At 36.8% G+C, this 13,675-nt stretch overlaps 1 protein-coding gene across 2 annotated transcripts in view; it reads right to left on the bottom strand.

The window, feature by feature from the left end:
* Positions 1-3,643: 3,643 nt before the first annotated feature.
* Positions 3,644-13,675, bottom strand: part of LOC131069246 (carbon catabolite repressor protein 4 homolog 6) — a 161,792-nt gene continuing 151,760 nt past the window's right edge. For both annotated transcript variants that reach the window (XM_058004609.2, XM_058004610.2), the window contains exons 14-15: positions 4,594-4,678; positions 3,644-4,034 (exon numbers count right to left, since the gene is read on the bottom strand). In XM_058004609.2, the coding sequence (XP_057860592.2) occupies positions 3,957-4,034; positions 4,594-4,678 (163 nt within the window). In that variant the 3' untranslated portion in view covers positions 3,644-3,956. The remainder of the gene's footprint in view (positions 4,035-4,593; positions 4,679-13,675) is intronic.

Genomic DNA, 13,675 nt, shown 5'->3' with positions numbered 1-13,675 from the left:
GAACAACTAACTTAGATAAGGTAGGTAAAGTCATTTCATCTCCCTGATTGGCTTTAAAGGCTCTTGTATTTGGGTTAGCTAATTCCCTATCAACACCATTTTTAATAGGATTATCAGTACTCAGTGGTTCATACAGTCCTCTTAGGAGTTGGACCATCTCAACCATGGTGCGCCTGATCATATTAGCTTGAAACCAGTGTGCCTCATATTAGCTTCAAACCTATGCCCCCTATTGGTAGCTGATGAGGATAGAATATCATTCGATATACATATCAATGAGGTTTGCTTTACGTCTAGATAATAATTAAAAAAAAAATTTAAATAAATAGTCGTCGGAATTACAACTGAGACTAAGCTTTCCACCGACGATGGAATCGTCGGACCAACAGCGTTCTCATTGGTGCAAAGTTTATGGAGTCGTCGAAATTCTGACTCAAACTACACAAACAGCCAATGAGGATGATGTATGTCTGATGGCACTTCCTTGTCAGACAGTCGTCGACGCATATTAATGGACCGACGACAAAATCGTCGGACAAACAGCATCCCCGTTGGTCCAAAGTTTTAGACTTCCGTCGACATTCCGACGCAATCTAAACAAACATCCGACAACTTTTTTGACCGGAAGAGCGATCATGCCCGCCGTCGGCAGAGTCCATGGGGTTGTCGTATTTTCGACAATCAGAGGCATCGTCGACAAGTTCGACGATGAGTTTTCGACGGCTACTTTTGTCGGCAGTCCAACGAAAAGTAGTCCCAATTCCAACAATCGGGCGTCAGAAATCAGTCCCGAATGTACTAGTGATCACATATGAAAGTTGGTAAACAATGAATATTTTAATGAGATAAGTTATATACTTGTGAATAGTTTACATTGGTAACATTTGTTGTTATATTGATTCATCCCCCACCCCTCTCAATATAACCGTGTGTTCTTAAAATACAATCCATCATAAATCAAATTTTGTGTACTTTGGGGTAGCAGATATAGAGCATTGTCAAAGGCTGAATGAAGATTGGTTACATAAAGCTACTCAAGCAAAGATGTTTGTTGCCCAAGCAAGACAACACCTCCAAAGAGTCAAAGAATGTTGCAAGGAAACAAAGAGAATCATCCATTAGATCTTTATTTCTTCCAAAGGAAGAAGAGGACAAAGAAGATATATTGAAGAGGTATAAGCATAAGTCTGATTTTTTGAGTTTGATCAGCAATTCTCTTTCATCTAGTGAGTCAAATTTGAAACCTTGCATTGGGAACATTCAAGTAGGGATGGCTAGGTGTGAAGTTGATTCCTTCCTATCTAGAGTTGATGGGATATTGGGTGATGAAATTTGGTTGTATTTGGGTACCTGATCAGGCCTTGTTGTCGGAACCCATCTTTCCTGCTTTTAGTAGTTGTTCTAGGTTTTAGCTTCTCCTTAAGTCTAGTTCAAGGGGGGGTGTTAGAGTAATTGGGTCTTTACTTGATTAATTAAACAACATTTGTTTAATTATTTAAGTTCCCTTTATCTCTTTTACACTTAAGCTAACTTTAGGTGCATAATAATTAATTCTTTATTCTTTGAATTAATTATTATGTGTAAGCCTAGGGTTTTCCCTTTTGAGTTTCTTGACCTATTAGAGGTTAATTTTTTTCTTTGTATCATTCGATTATTACATTACACATTTTGGTAAATATTGAACTCTCATCTTTTTGAGCATATTTTCTGTGTATTTGTTTTTCCTTTGTTGCTTCCTTGTTTCTCCTTGTTTGCAGAGATCATTTGGGCTCCTATGGTGTTGTATTTCTCAACTCTGACAAGAAAGAGGGTGAGGGAGATGAGAAAGAGAGGGAGTGATACCTGAGAGAGGGAAGAAAGTAGAGAGGGAGAGAGGGAGAGGCCTAAGAGACAAAAAGGTAGGGGTTAAGGAAGAGAGAGAGAGAGAGAGAGAGAGAGAGAGAGAGAGAGAGAGAGAGATAATGCGGATATGAGCATGTTGATTACTGAAATCTGACTGTCTGAAATTTATAAGTATACTCAAAAAACTAGAATCTGCATTATAACTCTTAGAGATCTGAAACCACTCTCAAACATCCTCTCAAACATTTCTCTTTGTTTTTTATCTTTCTTATACTTAAATCTTATATTTTATGTATATATCTTGTCGAAAAACCTAATGGAATGCTCAATGAATTGCATACAAGTACATATTACTAATTTAAATTTTATTGACAGACAAACGTGTATGTAGTATACAAACTAAAACCACGTATGGGGTTTTAGTTTCTAAAGCGTGTATGCGGTTAGTATACTTTAAACGCGTAGGTAGTTTAGCTTCAGTTGGGCTTGACAAAACGAACCTAAACGCGTACAGGGTTTTTTAAATTTGTAATACCCGTGCGCGTTTTGTGTTTTTTCATGATTTTTTTGGGGGGTGTCCACTTTTTTGCACACCGTCTTGGTGCACACACCCTCAAGGATCCTTATAAACTATATGATTTTAAATCTGAATTGGCTGCTTTAGCATTGGCTTGTTGACTAAATGCTCCCTGACATTGGCTAGAATTGAAGAGTGTGATGTTTTAAACATCACTACCAATTGTAATACTGAGCTGAAACCATTGTTGTATACAACTCTTATCAAGATTTTGTACTGTCACCTTTTGCTATTCTCGTCTTCTTCCAACAATCGGACTTGCTGCCAAGGTCTATATCTATGAAGTCCATGGCTCAAATGAAATCCATTAAGTTGTTTGGAGTTCCCTTCTTGAGCCTAGTATTTCCTTTTTCCCCACTGTGTGCTTTGATTGTGTAGAAGTACCTTATTAGGATAAGAGGATGTGATGAGCTGCCATGTACCAGCTTTATTAAGATTCGTGATTCCATCATTTCTTTGGAATGTATATGTTCACAATACAAAAACTTGCAGTCTATAAAGAAACATAAATCAGCAAGCCCCCGCAAGTGAACAATGTTCAAGACACAATCATGTAGTTGTGGATTCCATCGAATAGCAAGTTTAGTTCGTTTATTCCCCAAGGACTTAATAATTTGGTTTGCTTCAGATTTTCTGACCTTGTTTACAGCAAGAGGACAATGTCAATTTTGTGTTCTTTGATTTTTCTGTGTAGTAGGTAGTGTATTCAGAGAATCTATCCTCATGTTCCAAGATAGTATGATCATTACTGTGTCAAATTCAGATCCTCTTCTTCTGATGCTATTGTTTTCGGTGTCCAGATCTGTAATCAGATTTTCATTTCTAGTCATTGTGATAGGTGACTCCTGCCATGCTGGTTCATTTCCTATTTCTGTTTCATAACTGAAAATGAATATCCTATACATTTCTTATGTGTGCACTAAGAGCATAAGAGTATACCTTTTCAGATCAATCTCTTCAGGGCATAAATGTAACTGCTTGCTTTCTCAATTCCTTGCTTTAAATTAAGTGTAAGTTGCAGTTACATTGATAACATCTAGGAAAAAAACTGGAAAATCCTCTTAATGTAATAAAATTTGTATCCTCTACTCAATCATCTTATTTCTGGTCAGAGAACCTCAACTTTGTTACAAATTAAAATTGTGGAAATCAAAAGTTAGCATTTTTGACAACTTTCACTGACCTTATCATGTAAGTCATGTTTCAAAGGTCAAAATACTAGAGTTCTTTTAAACAGTTCTCCAAAACCAATAAAATTCAATAATAAACTGAACAATATAAAAAGTTTACATTACTGGTTGAAATGAATATAACAAAGCAAGACTCTAGGCCATCCAAATTTTGTAACGAAGCAAGTGTCTAGGTCATCCAAATTTTCTAACAAGCAACAAGAAAATTACTTCTGTATATAGCTGATAAAATCTCATTTATTCACAGAGATTCTATATACAATGGAACTCACAGATGTAACATATGTTTGAAACAGAATTGTGTAGGCCAGATGCAACAGAACCAACTGTGTTCATAACAAATCTGCTCAGTGATCTCCATTTGTTGATGTTTTTGGGGTAAACGCAAGCTGACAAGCTAAAGCTAGATGATCACTTCCCCATTTCTAATAACCAGTTGACACACTGTTAGTCTTCACATCATGCAATAAGAGAATGAAATGCACATATGAAACAAGTTCTGTGTTTGAATCATCTAAAAATATAATCCCTTAGATTTTTCACATGCTTAAACTAAACAGTTACTTTACTTATATCATCCAAAAATGTTACATCATATATTGACAACATGCGTAGAGGGAAGTTAACCGAACATATCATGAATATATTCAGAACTCATAAATAAAGAAATGATCTTAAATATTGGCAAAAAATACCTCGGGAATAAAGATATGTAATCAGATGCTAGGTATCAAACTAGAATAACAGCAACACAATGAACATAATGCTAAATAAAAGTCTCAAAACTAAAGAATTTCAACCAAGCAATTCAACTCTAAAGGCTATTTGTCAAGGGAAATTGTCTGTAGTTAAAAAAAAAATTCCCAAGAAAAAGACATTTTATAGTTGAAAGAAACCCAAGCTTTACATGCTTTCCCCAGACAATATTGAGACAGGCATAGAGAAAATTAGAGATGAAAATACACATTGAGAGAGGAGACATACCCTTGTTGGAAATCCCCTTGTACGCTGAAGAACATGTATTGGTAAACTATCCAATATTTTAACAGTCTGGAGACCCTCAGTGCACCTGTATCCAAATTGATTACCTTCAATATCTAGATAGCTTGTTATTTATTTTCCGTAATATCTAAGCATTTAAGTTTGGTAAGGCAGTTTTCAAATCATGTAATGATCCTTATTGGAATAATGCAATTTTTTTGTGATTCCTGATTTACACAAAAACAGGAAAAAATAAGGAATACAAAATAGCACTATTGAAGTTCAATAATAATTAATTATTATTATTAAAACCAAAATCTGAAACAAGATACAAAATCCCATCAATCAATAAGTCCCAGCAGAAATATCATTAATATTAATATGCTGCAGAACCAACTTATAGATTTAGCGAACGAGATCATGTCACATTGTACAGCTGCTAAAGTGGAAATACTAATAGTATGGCAACAGAATAAATAAAGTTTCAACTATATGAACATGTTATGGGTCCCTCGTGTAATTTTGGCACTCCCTTTGGAAATAAAATAAAAATAATGCAAACTGCTTTGGCAGACTTGGTTGAGGAGACGTAACCTTTGATTGAAGAGTTGCTTGGTTGGGTATAAATAACAGATCCTTTTAGTTTTATTATTAGAAATCTGATTGAATATCATTCCTATTAAAGGCAGTTGTAAGCAGAACTCAGAAGCAGATTTAAGGAGCCTTTGTGAGCAGATTGTTGAAGTTTCATTTCAGACACAATGAGCAGACCTGTTTAAGTATAAGGAGCAGTCTTACGAGCAGACTTACTTCAGTTCATAAGCAGAATTAATGAGTAGACTTCTTCTCATAAGCAGGCATATTAAGTAGATTTATTGAGCAAATTTTCAGTTCAGATTTGGTTCAATCTTATGAACAGATTGTTGCAGACTTAAGGGCAAATAAGTGCAAAAAACCTTGAAGAACATAAGCAGAATTGAGAAGAATTCTTGAGCAGACTTGTGGAGGAAGATCAGATCTATCACTTATCACTTTATTCTTTTAGAGGTTGGTGCCTCAAAGAGATTGGTGTCACTTGCTGAGTTGGTGCTCAGTTGTGGGGATTGGTGTCTCCACTAGGTTGGTGCCTACGAAACCACTGAAGTGGATTAGTGTTTCCTGTGGGTTAGAGCCTACGAAAAATAAAAGCAATATATTGCTGTGATTTTCTCCCGCAAGGGCTTCCATGTAAATCATGTGTTCTTTTGTTTCTATTTGCTAGATCTTGCATTTGTGGTTGATCATGCTTTGAAGTATTACTATTGCATCTAATCAAGGTTTGAAAAGTAAAAGTTTGTTGATATATTCTTAGGTTCTCATAGGCTAAGTGGATATGGTTAGAGGACTCAATATCCTGAGGTGAGCCCTAGTAGAGGTTTTCAAAGTATTCCAACAGACTTTCTATTTTTAGCATATGGCTATTTTTAATAAGTGTTATTTTTAGCACTTGGTCTTGGCTTTTATATCTCTCAGTTCAGTGCCTTGGTGAGTTCTAAGGTTTTCAAATTGATATTTGATTTATGTTACTTAGTTCTTTTATAAAGTCACTTTATAACTTAAGTGAGGGTAATGGGTGAAGGAACAAAAATGGACCACTAAGAGGGGGGTGGATCAGTGGTAACTAAAACTTCAACTTATCAAACTGATTTAAATTCTAATAACATAAATCACTAAGCTATGAGTAGAGATATTAAACTAGTCAACACACACACATAAGAGGCAAACCCATAACACAAGATATACGAGGAAAACCCAATGTGGGAAAAACTTCAATGAGAAATGTTGTTGGAGTCTACTGCTCCAATCTAGCGTCATAGTAATAACAGTTTACAATATTTATGGGCACCAACCCAAAGGAGCTACAACCCCTGAAGTTTATGGGCACCAACCCCTAGCTTTATGGGCACCAACCCCTTGCTCTGAGCACCTACTCAAAGATTTACAATGAACATATATTGAATACAATTTAAATAACTTGTTGCAAATGAGGTTTTGCAACTCACAAATATTCTTCTCTTGAGATTGAACTGACTCGTTTCTACTCTCTGCTCTCTGCTCTCTATCTTCTGCTCGGGTCACTTCTCCCTCTCTGCCTCTCATAGCGTACATAACCCACTGTGTTATCTGCCTCTGCTCTCCACACTTTGGTCTCTGGTTTCTGCTGCTCTCTAATCTCTACTTTCTTCGTGTGTCTACAAACAGCTCTGTTTTTTGCCTACCTTTGTCTCTGCTCTGATTAATCTTCCTTCTCTGCCTCTTTGTGTGTACAACCCTCTGTGTTCTCTACACTCTGGTTTCTACTCTCTAGACTCTGATCTTTGTCATACACTTAAGTCTCCTCTCTTTACCCTCAGATCTCTGCACTCTGGTCTGACTCCCTTGTTCGCTATCTTCTCTTTGCTTTACTCGGTGTGTATTACCCACTGTTTTTTTCACACTTTGTTCTCCCTTCTTTGCTTAGTGCCTTTTTGTATCTACTTTCTTTTCTTTTATGCACTTCTCTGTTCTTTGTTCTCAGCACAACACCACCTTCTTCTCTGCACGCCTTTGTGTAATGGGGATGTTCCTAATTTACTTCTATGTGCTCTACTTTCTATACTCTGTTTTGCATTTTCTGTTTATGCTTATCTTCTTCTCTTGTCTGCTCACCTGCTCTTCACCTGCATCATTCACACCCCTCTCTATTCTACAAACTACTTCACTTCTCTACACACTTGCTACAATCTGCATCTGCCTTTTGATAATCCTTTGTGCACTGTAAGGTTTCTGGGTTCTACACCTACTCACCACTGTGTTTTCTACACATGTTGTAGCTTCTTCTCTGCAACCCTGTTTTTACAATTTTGTACTATGTTTTTACAGAGCTGCTTCACCTCTCTCTCTACACGCCAGCAACTTGCCACATTTGTCAACTACACGGACACCTTTGTCAAAATAATTCCACTTAATAAAAAACACTTTTCCTCTTAAGGTTTTCCCTCCAAAAGATAATTCACAAGAGATCTTCTGGAGTCTCAAAAAAAAAATATTTTTAACAAATTGATCGGATGCCATCATTAATTGTATCTTCTTCCTTCCTTAGATCGAACTCTGAGTACAGATTACTAAAGTTAGTAATCTTCACCTGCACACTGCACTGATATCTTGTCTGTTGAAAATCATCTGATCTTCTCGAGCCTCACACTCAATCTTCTATAGGTTTTTCATTAAATGCAGTCACCTTCCTTAGATGTAGCTTCCACAATAATCAGATTTTATCAAATGGGCCCCAGCAGTTCCTTGACAACAGCATCTAATTTGTTCCATGCATGCCACGTTCTCCACGTCATCATCATCGTCAAGTCAAAGAGTGGTCAAGCATCCATGTGAGCCAATTTTGTGTCGGCACCTGGTGATATGCCCATCGTGTTTTCAACATCGCAAACCATACCTGCGGGATCGTGTGACTGCGCACCTTCTCCCATTTTACTTATCCCGCGAGTTGTTTTTCATCACCCTTCTGAGCCGCGGGCTAGCGAGACCATTGGTTTCGCAACTTGGTATGATATCCCACAGGGTCTTTTGTCTTGTCTTCCTTGTTGCGGGTTGGCAGGGCGTGGCGCAAAACACATCGTTTTAGCTAATGCAGCAAACATTTCTTCCATCTGATTACCTCGCAAGATCATTTTAATTCATCTTCTTGCACACGGGATAGTCGGGAACTTCATTTGCTTCACTTTTTGTTATCCCATAGGGTTATTTTCCCACATCCATCTTGTCACTAGATAGCAGGAAACTTCAATTGCTTCACTTTTTGTTATCCTGCAGGGTTATTTGCTCCCATCCATCTAGCCGCGGGATAGCGAGGGCCTTCATTTGCTTCATTTTTTGTTATCCCGCAGGGTTATTTTTCCACGTCTATCTTGTCGCAGGATAGTAGGGGCCAGTGGTGATAAACACAGCGTGATATCTAAACATCTTTTAGCTAGCTACCTTGGTCGAAGCAAAACATGTTGACCTACGAAACAACGACCACACTCTGTTCTCTGTCTACGCATGTAGTGATAAACACATCGGGTTTTCAACAACATTTTTTATGAAGCTTTATTGACAAGACTCGATTGATCTCAAAAGCAGTCAAGGCATCTTGCCGAAATGAAAACTCTTATCAATAAACTCAGGAGCCCTATTGCATGTAGATAACATGGTGGGATGTCTGCAGTGCAACAATACATTTTCTGAGCCAATGCAATTTGCCCAATTCCTTCACAGCTCTATTGCCTTTTTCCTTTTATCCAATTATAGTTCCAAATAGCTGACCCCATTGCCTTCTTTATCTTTTTAGTGACTTTTGACTACATGCACCTTCCATACTTATTCAGGTTGCTTGTATACAATAAGATCTACTCAACTTTGACAACATGAATTAATCAGCTCTTCATCAGCACCACAACACCTTCAGCCAATCTGATCTTCCTTTGGGATATGCATCATCCAACATTTTTGTCCAATCTTATCTACACACTTGAGCACTCACAATTGCTCAACTCTGTCAATCTGAGACCACACCATCTCAACCAAACCTGATCTTCATCTGGGGCATTCATCATGTTGCATCTCTGTCTAGTGGATGTCTCTGCATCTTCTCAACTGTTGACATCAATGACAATCTAATGCCAACAATGGGTTTATGAAGTGTACCCCTTGTTATACACCTAGTAAAGTGGTAACTTAAAGTTGTTTTAAAAGGGGCAAGAATAGACTTCCTAATGTGACACCAAGAAAGGGGGATATTTTAACAGATAAATATTTTAGCCTCCCAAAAGTGATGCTAAGACATAAGGAGAAAATAAAGTATTTTTAAAATGTTATTTTATGAGTTCAAGGATGGGTCAAACCTTTTAGGGTTCATTTCATGTTGCTTGAAGTGAAATGGGAGGGAAAATAATTCAAATTCAAATTAAGATTGCCCTAATTCTTTCCTCACTCTTATATTGGTTTGAGCTCTCATTTGGTGATGCTTGCTTTGACAACTTAATGTTATGCTATCGATTGATTACTGGAGTTAATCTTTGGCTAGATTGAGGACAAAATCCCTTTATTGGGTAGCTGGTTTTGGTGGTGAAACATCCACACTAGCTGGTTGGTGCTTGTGGTTAAAGTTATTCAGTGATTTTGGCTTTGTGGGTTATTTTGGGTTCACTTAAGATGAGGATATATTCAATTTTCTGATGTGAGAAATTAGTTGCTGGTGTATATTTTTTGTGTAGCTGGAAATCAGATTTATGCTCAGTACTCAATGGGTCTACTAAGTTTCAATCTGGGTATCTTTCCATTGTATTCCTCTTGACTGCAGACTATCTTTTGGGCTATCATTTGTGAGTTCTGATGAAGAACAGAGTTAGCTATGCAAAATTGCCCCTACCACTAGGGGACCCCTCCTTGCTAGGTCATGGGTCTTGAGAGGAAGAGTTAATTGAGCATTGTGGGTATTGGAAAGTGGTCTACATTGGATTTTTATGTTGTTCACAAACATAGATTGCTGGAGCGGATTTTGAGCAGTTGGTGACATATTCTTATCCCAAAAAATTGTCTTTCACCATTTTATGCGTTGCATTGGTGTTGAAAAACATTTCTGAGCATTCTCTTTATGTTTTAAAGACTTATTCAAGTCTGCTGGGTGAAAATTTTGTACACTTGGGGAATGTGCAAAATTGTGGTTTTAGCCACGGCGTGTGAGTATGATACTCTCCTAATTTAGGGAAGGCTCCCCCTATCTACAAACTAAGCTAATCTAATATGGGTGGGACAACAGACTTTCTTCTTCTTTCAAAAAAAACTATACTCTTTTCTCTTCACAGAAAAGTAATAGCAATTGGAAATAAATAACAGCAAATACAGAAATGAGACTTTTTTGTAGGATTTTTGGAATATAAAGGGAAGCAAAGTTTCCATGAAAGCACAAAGACCTCTGTCACTTCCCCAAGATAGGAAAACAGAAATGAAAGCATAAAGTCTTCAGCGCTTCTACTGTTCAATCAACCTTTGTAGATGATTTTCTGGTAACTAAGCACAATATGTAGCAGCTCAAAGTCTAACCACACAATGCACCTCTTATGCACAAACATAGAAAATAAAAGTAGCACAAAGTCTGCAAGTTACCCCTTTGCTTGAGCGTCCTGCAATGGTTTCTTACGTGACAAGCAGCTCAAAGTCTGCAAGATTGAGCTCAAATCCCTCTTGTGTAACACCTCAAAACTCACAATCAATCTCTAAAAAATGTCGTCACATAACACCTTGAATCAACACAAAGTTTGAAAGCAATTTGTGTCTTTTAATTGACTGCAATCTGATTTACAACTAAGCTCAAAGTCTTGAGAGTGTACATACAAACTAACAGAGTTTTGTTGCATTGCCAAAAGATAAAGATTACAATAGATCCCCTCAAGTATTTATAGGAGAGGAGGCTTGAGAAAAAGGTGGGAGGATCCCAACTAACTCAAGAAATTCTCTCAACCACCGTGACTTATTCCAACTACAGTCCTAATTGAACTCAACTTGTAGTTGCTTTACATGTAATTACAAAAGTGCAAGTGATGAGTTCACTTGAAATTACAATTTTTTTGTTTTTTTACATGTAACTTGTCAAAACAAAATTACAAATGCATAATTAATCTAACTGTCCAAAGACACGACTCCAACTACATCATCCTTTGTTCGTGATGATCTTCATGCCACTTCAGGATGCTAGAACTTGAAGTATTCTGGATTGGTGAAGACATCTTGAACCAGAACGAGAATTTGCATCCTTAATGATCTTTGTGTCCTTGGCCAACGAACTTCAACCTTATCTTCTTGCTTGGGGTAGTACTGGCTTTTCAGGAAGGAAAGGGCTGCCTTCCTCTTTTCATGTCATGACCATCTTTGTCTTGAAAGCATTCTATAATTTGCATCCATGAATTGATGTTGTATCTCTTGTTTGTATCATCCTCCAATCTTGAAATCTGCTTGCAAAATAAGGCCCATGCCTTAATCCATTGATTTGGTAGGTCGCGTGTGCAAACAAGACAGACAAGGGAAGGGATAAATTGATGCAAAAATGAGCTTACAAGTGAATTTTGGGTTCTGGAAACTGCATTACATGTGTGGAAAAACAAGAACATTAAGTTGCAATTGTGGAGAAGAAACATGCAACTTCATATCTGTAATGGGTAACTACAAGTTTGCACTTGTAATTGGACTTTTAAGACTCATTTTCAAGTCTTTTTTGAGTGCATTTTGGACAAATTGAGTTTTGGAAGGCTAACTGTAAGTGAAGACACAACTGCAATCGGGTTTAAAAATTCGGACTGCAAGTAGACTTCAAGTGGGAAAAATGAATGAAGGTGAAATGAATGGATGAAATGGGGTTTTGACATGAGGGGAAAATGGAAGGAATGATACAAACCGGTAATGGCAAACTTGGAAAATGGGAAAAGCTCTTGTTTGCAATCAGATTTGTAAAACCCGAAATCAAATGAATGAGTCTCATGGCAATTCTTCAATATTTGTTAATTTTGTAAAAAAAAGATTAACTCTATTTACCATATGGGAAGAACAAATAAAAACCAGAATTTAAACAAGATCAATGCAACCTCTTTCACGTCCAAAATCCAAGGCTCAACAACCGGCATGAATGTAGGACACATTTACCAAAAAATGTTTGAAGAAAACGTGTTCTGCTTGAATGTAAACCACCAAGTATTAAGTGCCAAACACTACAATTTGAATGTAATGCAAAACGTGGCCAAAACATGAGCCAAAAACGGATTCAAAAACGTCTTCAACAACATCTTCAAAAACGCCTTTAAAAATGCAAAATGTATTTGCCAAAACCGTTTTTGGTGAAAAACATGGCAATCAGCATTGATTCCCAACAATTTTGCATGAATGTTGGACAGATTTTGGGGAAGAAAGCCACAAAAAACGGATTTGTCGGAGCAAATGTGCAGGTCAGGTTCTTCATTTGCAAATACAAGTACCAAATGCCTTAAAAAAGATGCAATCAGGTTTTAGAAACCCCATTGCAAATTTTAATTACTTCACTTTTCTCTTCCTTGGGCATATTCAGGTTTTAGGGAAGAAAGAACAAAAAGACATGTCAAAATAACTTGTAATAGGGAAATACAATCCCCTTTACAAGTTTAAAATAACTTTGACAAAAAGACTTGTAATAGGGAAATACAATCTCTTTTACAAGTTTAAAAGACAAACAACTAAAAGGACATAAAACATGTAATAGGGAAATAAAATCCATATTACATTGTAATGTCCCTGTTTTTGTGAGCGTCAGAGTTCGAGGGATTAGCCTATTATTTGGACTCTCGTAGGCTAACATTCGGGATAGAGAGTCTCAGTGGCAGTTTCACTTCTTCATTTCAGTCTTGGTTTCAATATCAGGGCCTTTGCAGTCAGTGTATGAGCTTAGTTGAGGGACTTCTATTTATAGTAAGTCAATCTGGTAGTTGTGATATTTTTAGTCAGCGCACCTGGACACATGGGGGTTATTCAATATTGACCCCAGCTTTTGACGGCACGTCAAAAGACTAAATATTGAAGGAGATATTAATATTTTAATGGTTAAGCTATTTAATTAACTTATATGGATATTATAAAGTCATAAAGTGACTTTATTAAAATTATAAGCCACTTAAATATTATAAAGTGACTTTATAAAAAATTAAAAGGTCACTTAAAATATTAAAAGTGATTTTAAATCATTTAAATGTAAAAGTGCATCCAAGATGAATTTAAACTATTGAAAAGTGATTTAAATACATTTAATGTATTTAAAATTGCATTTGGGCATACTTTCTTGGCATTTGTGTTGTTGGGGATATAAGGGAAAAAGAGCAATTCAAACTCCATTATTGATTATTTGACATTGCTTGATTTTTCTCTATGGATTGTCTGAGACAAGGGTTTCAGAGGGTTTGCTATTGAAGAACGTTCATTCTTCATGGATCTGTGATTCTGAGGCTATGAAAGATCAGCTGAACCATTGCAAACTAAGAGGGCTTCATTCAGA

The sequence above is a fragment of the Cryptomeria japonica genome, chromosome 6 (genome assembly GCF_030272615.1).
Source record: "Cryptomeria japonica chromosome 6, Sugi_1.0, whole genome shotgun sequence".
NCBI lineage: Eukaryota > Viridiplantae > Streptophyta > Pinopsida > Cupressales > Cupressaceae > Cryptomeria > Cryptomeria japonica.
The sequence above is the reverse complement of the archived record's forward strand: the minus strand, read 5'-3'. Positions and strand labels throughout refer to the sequence as shown.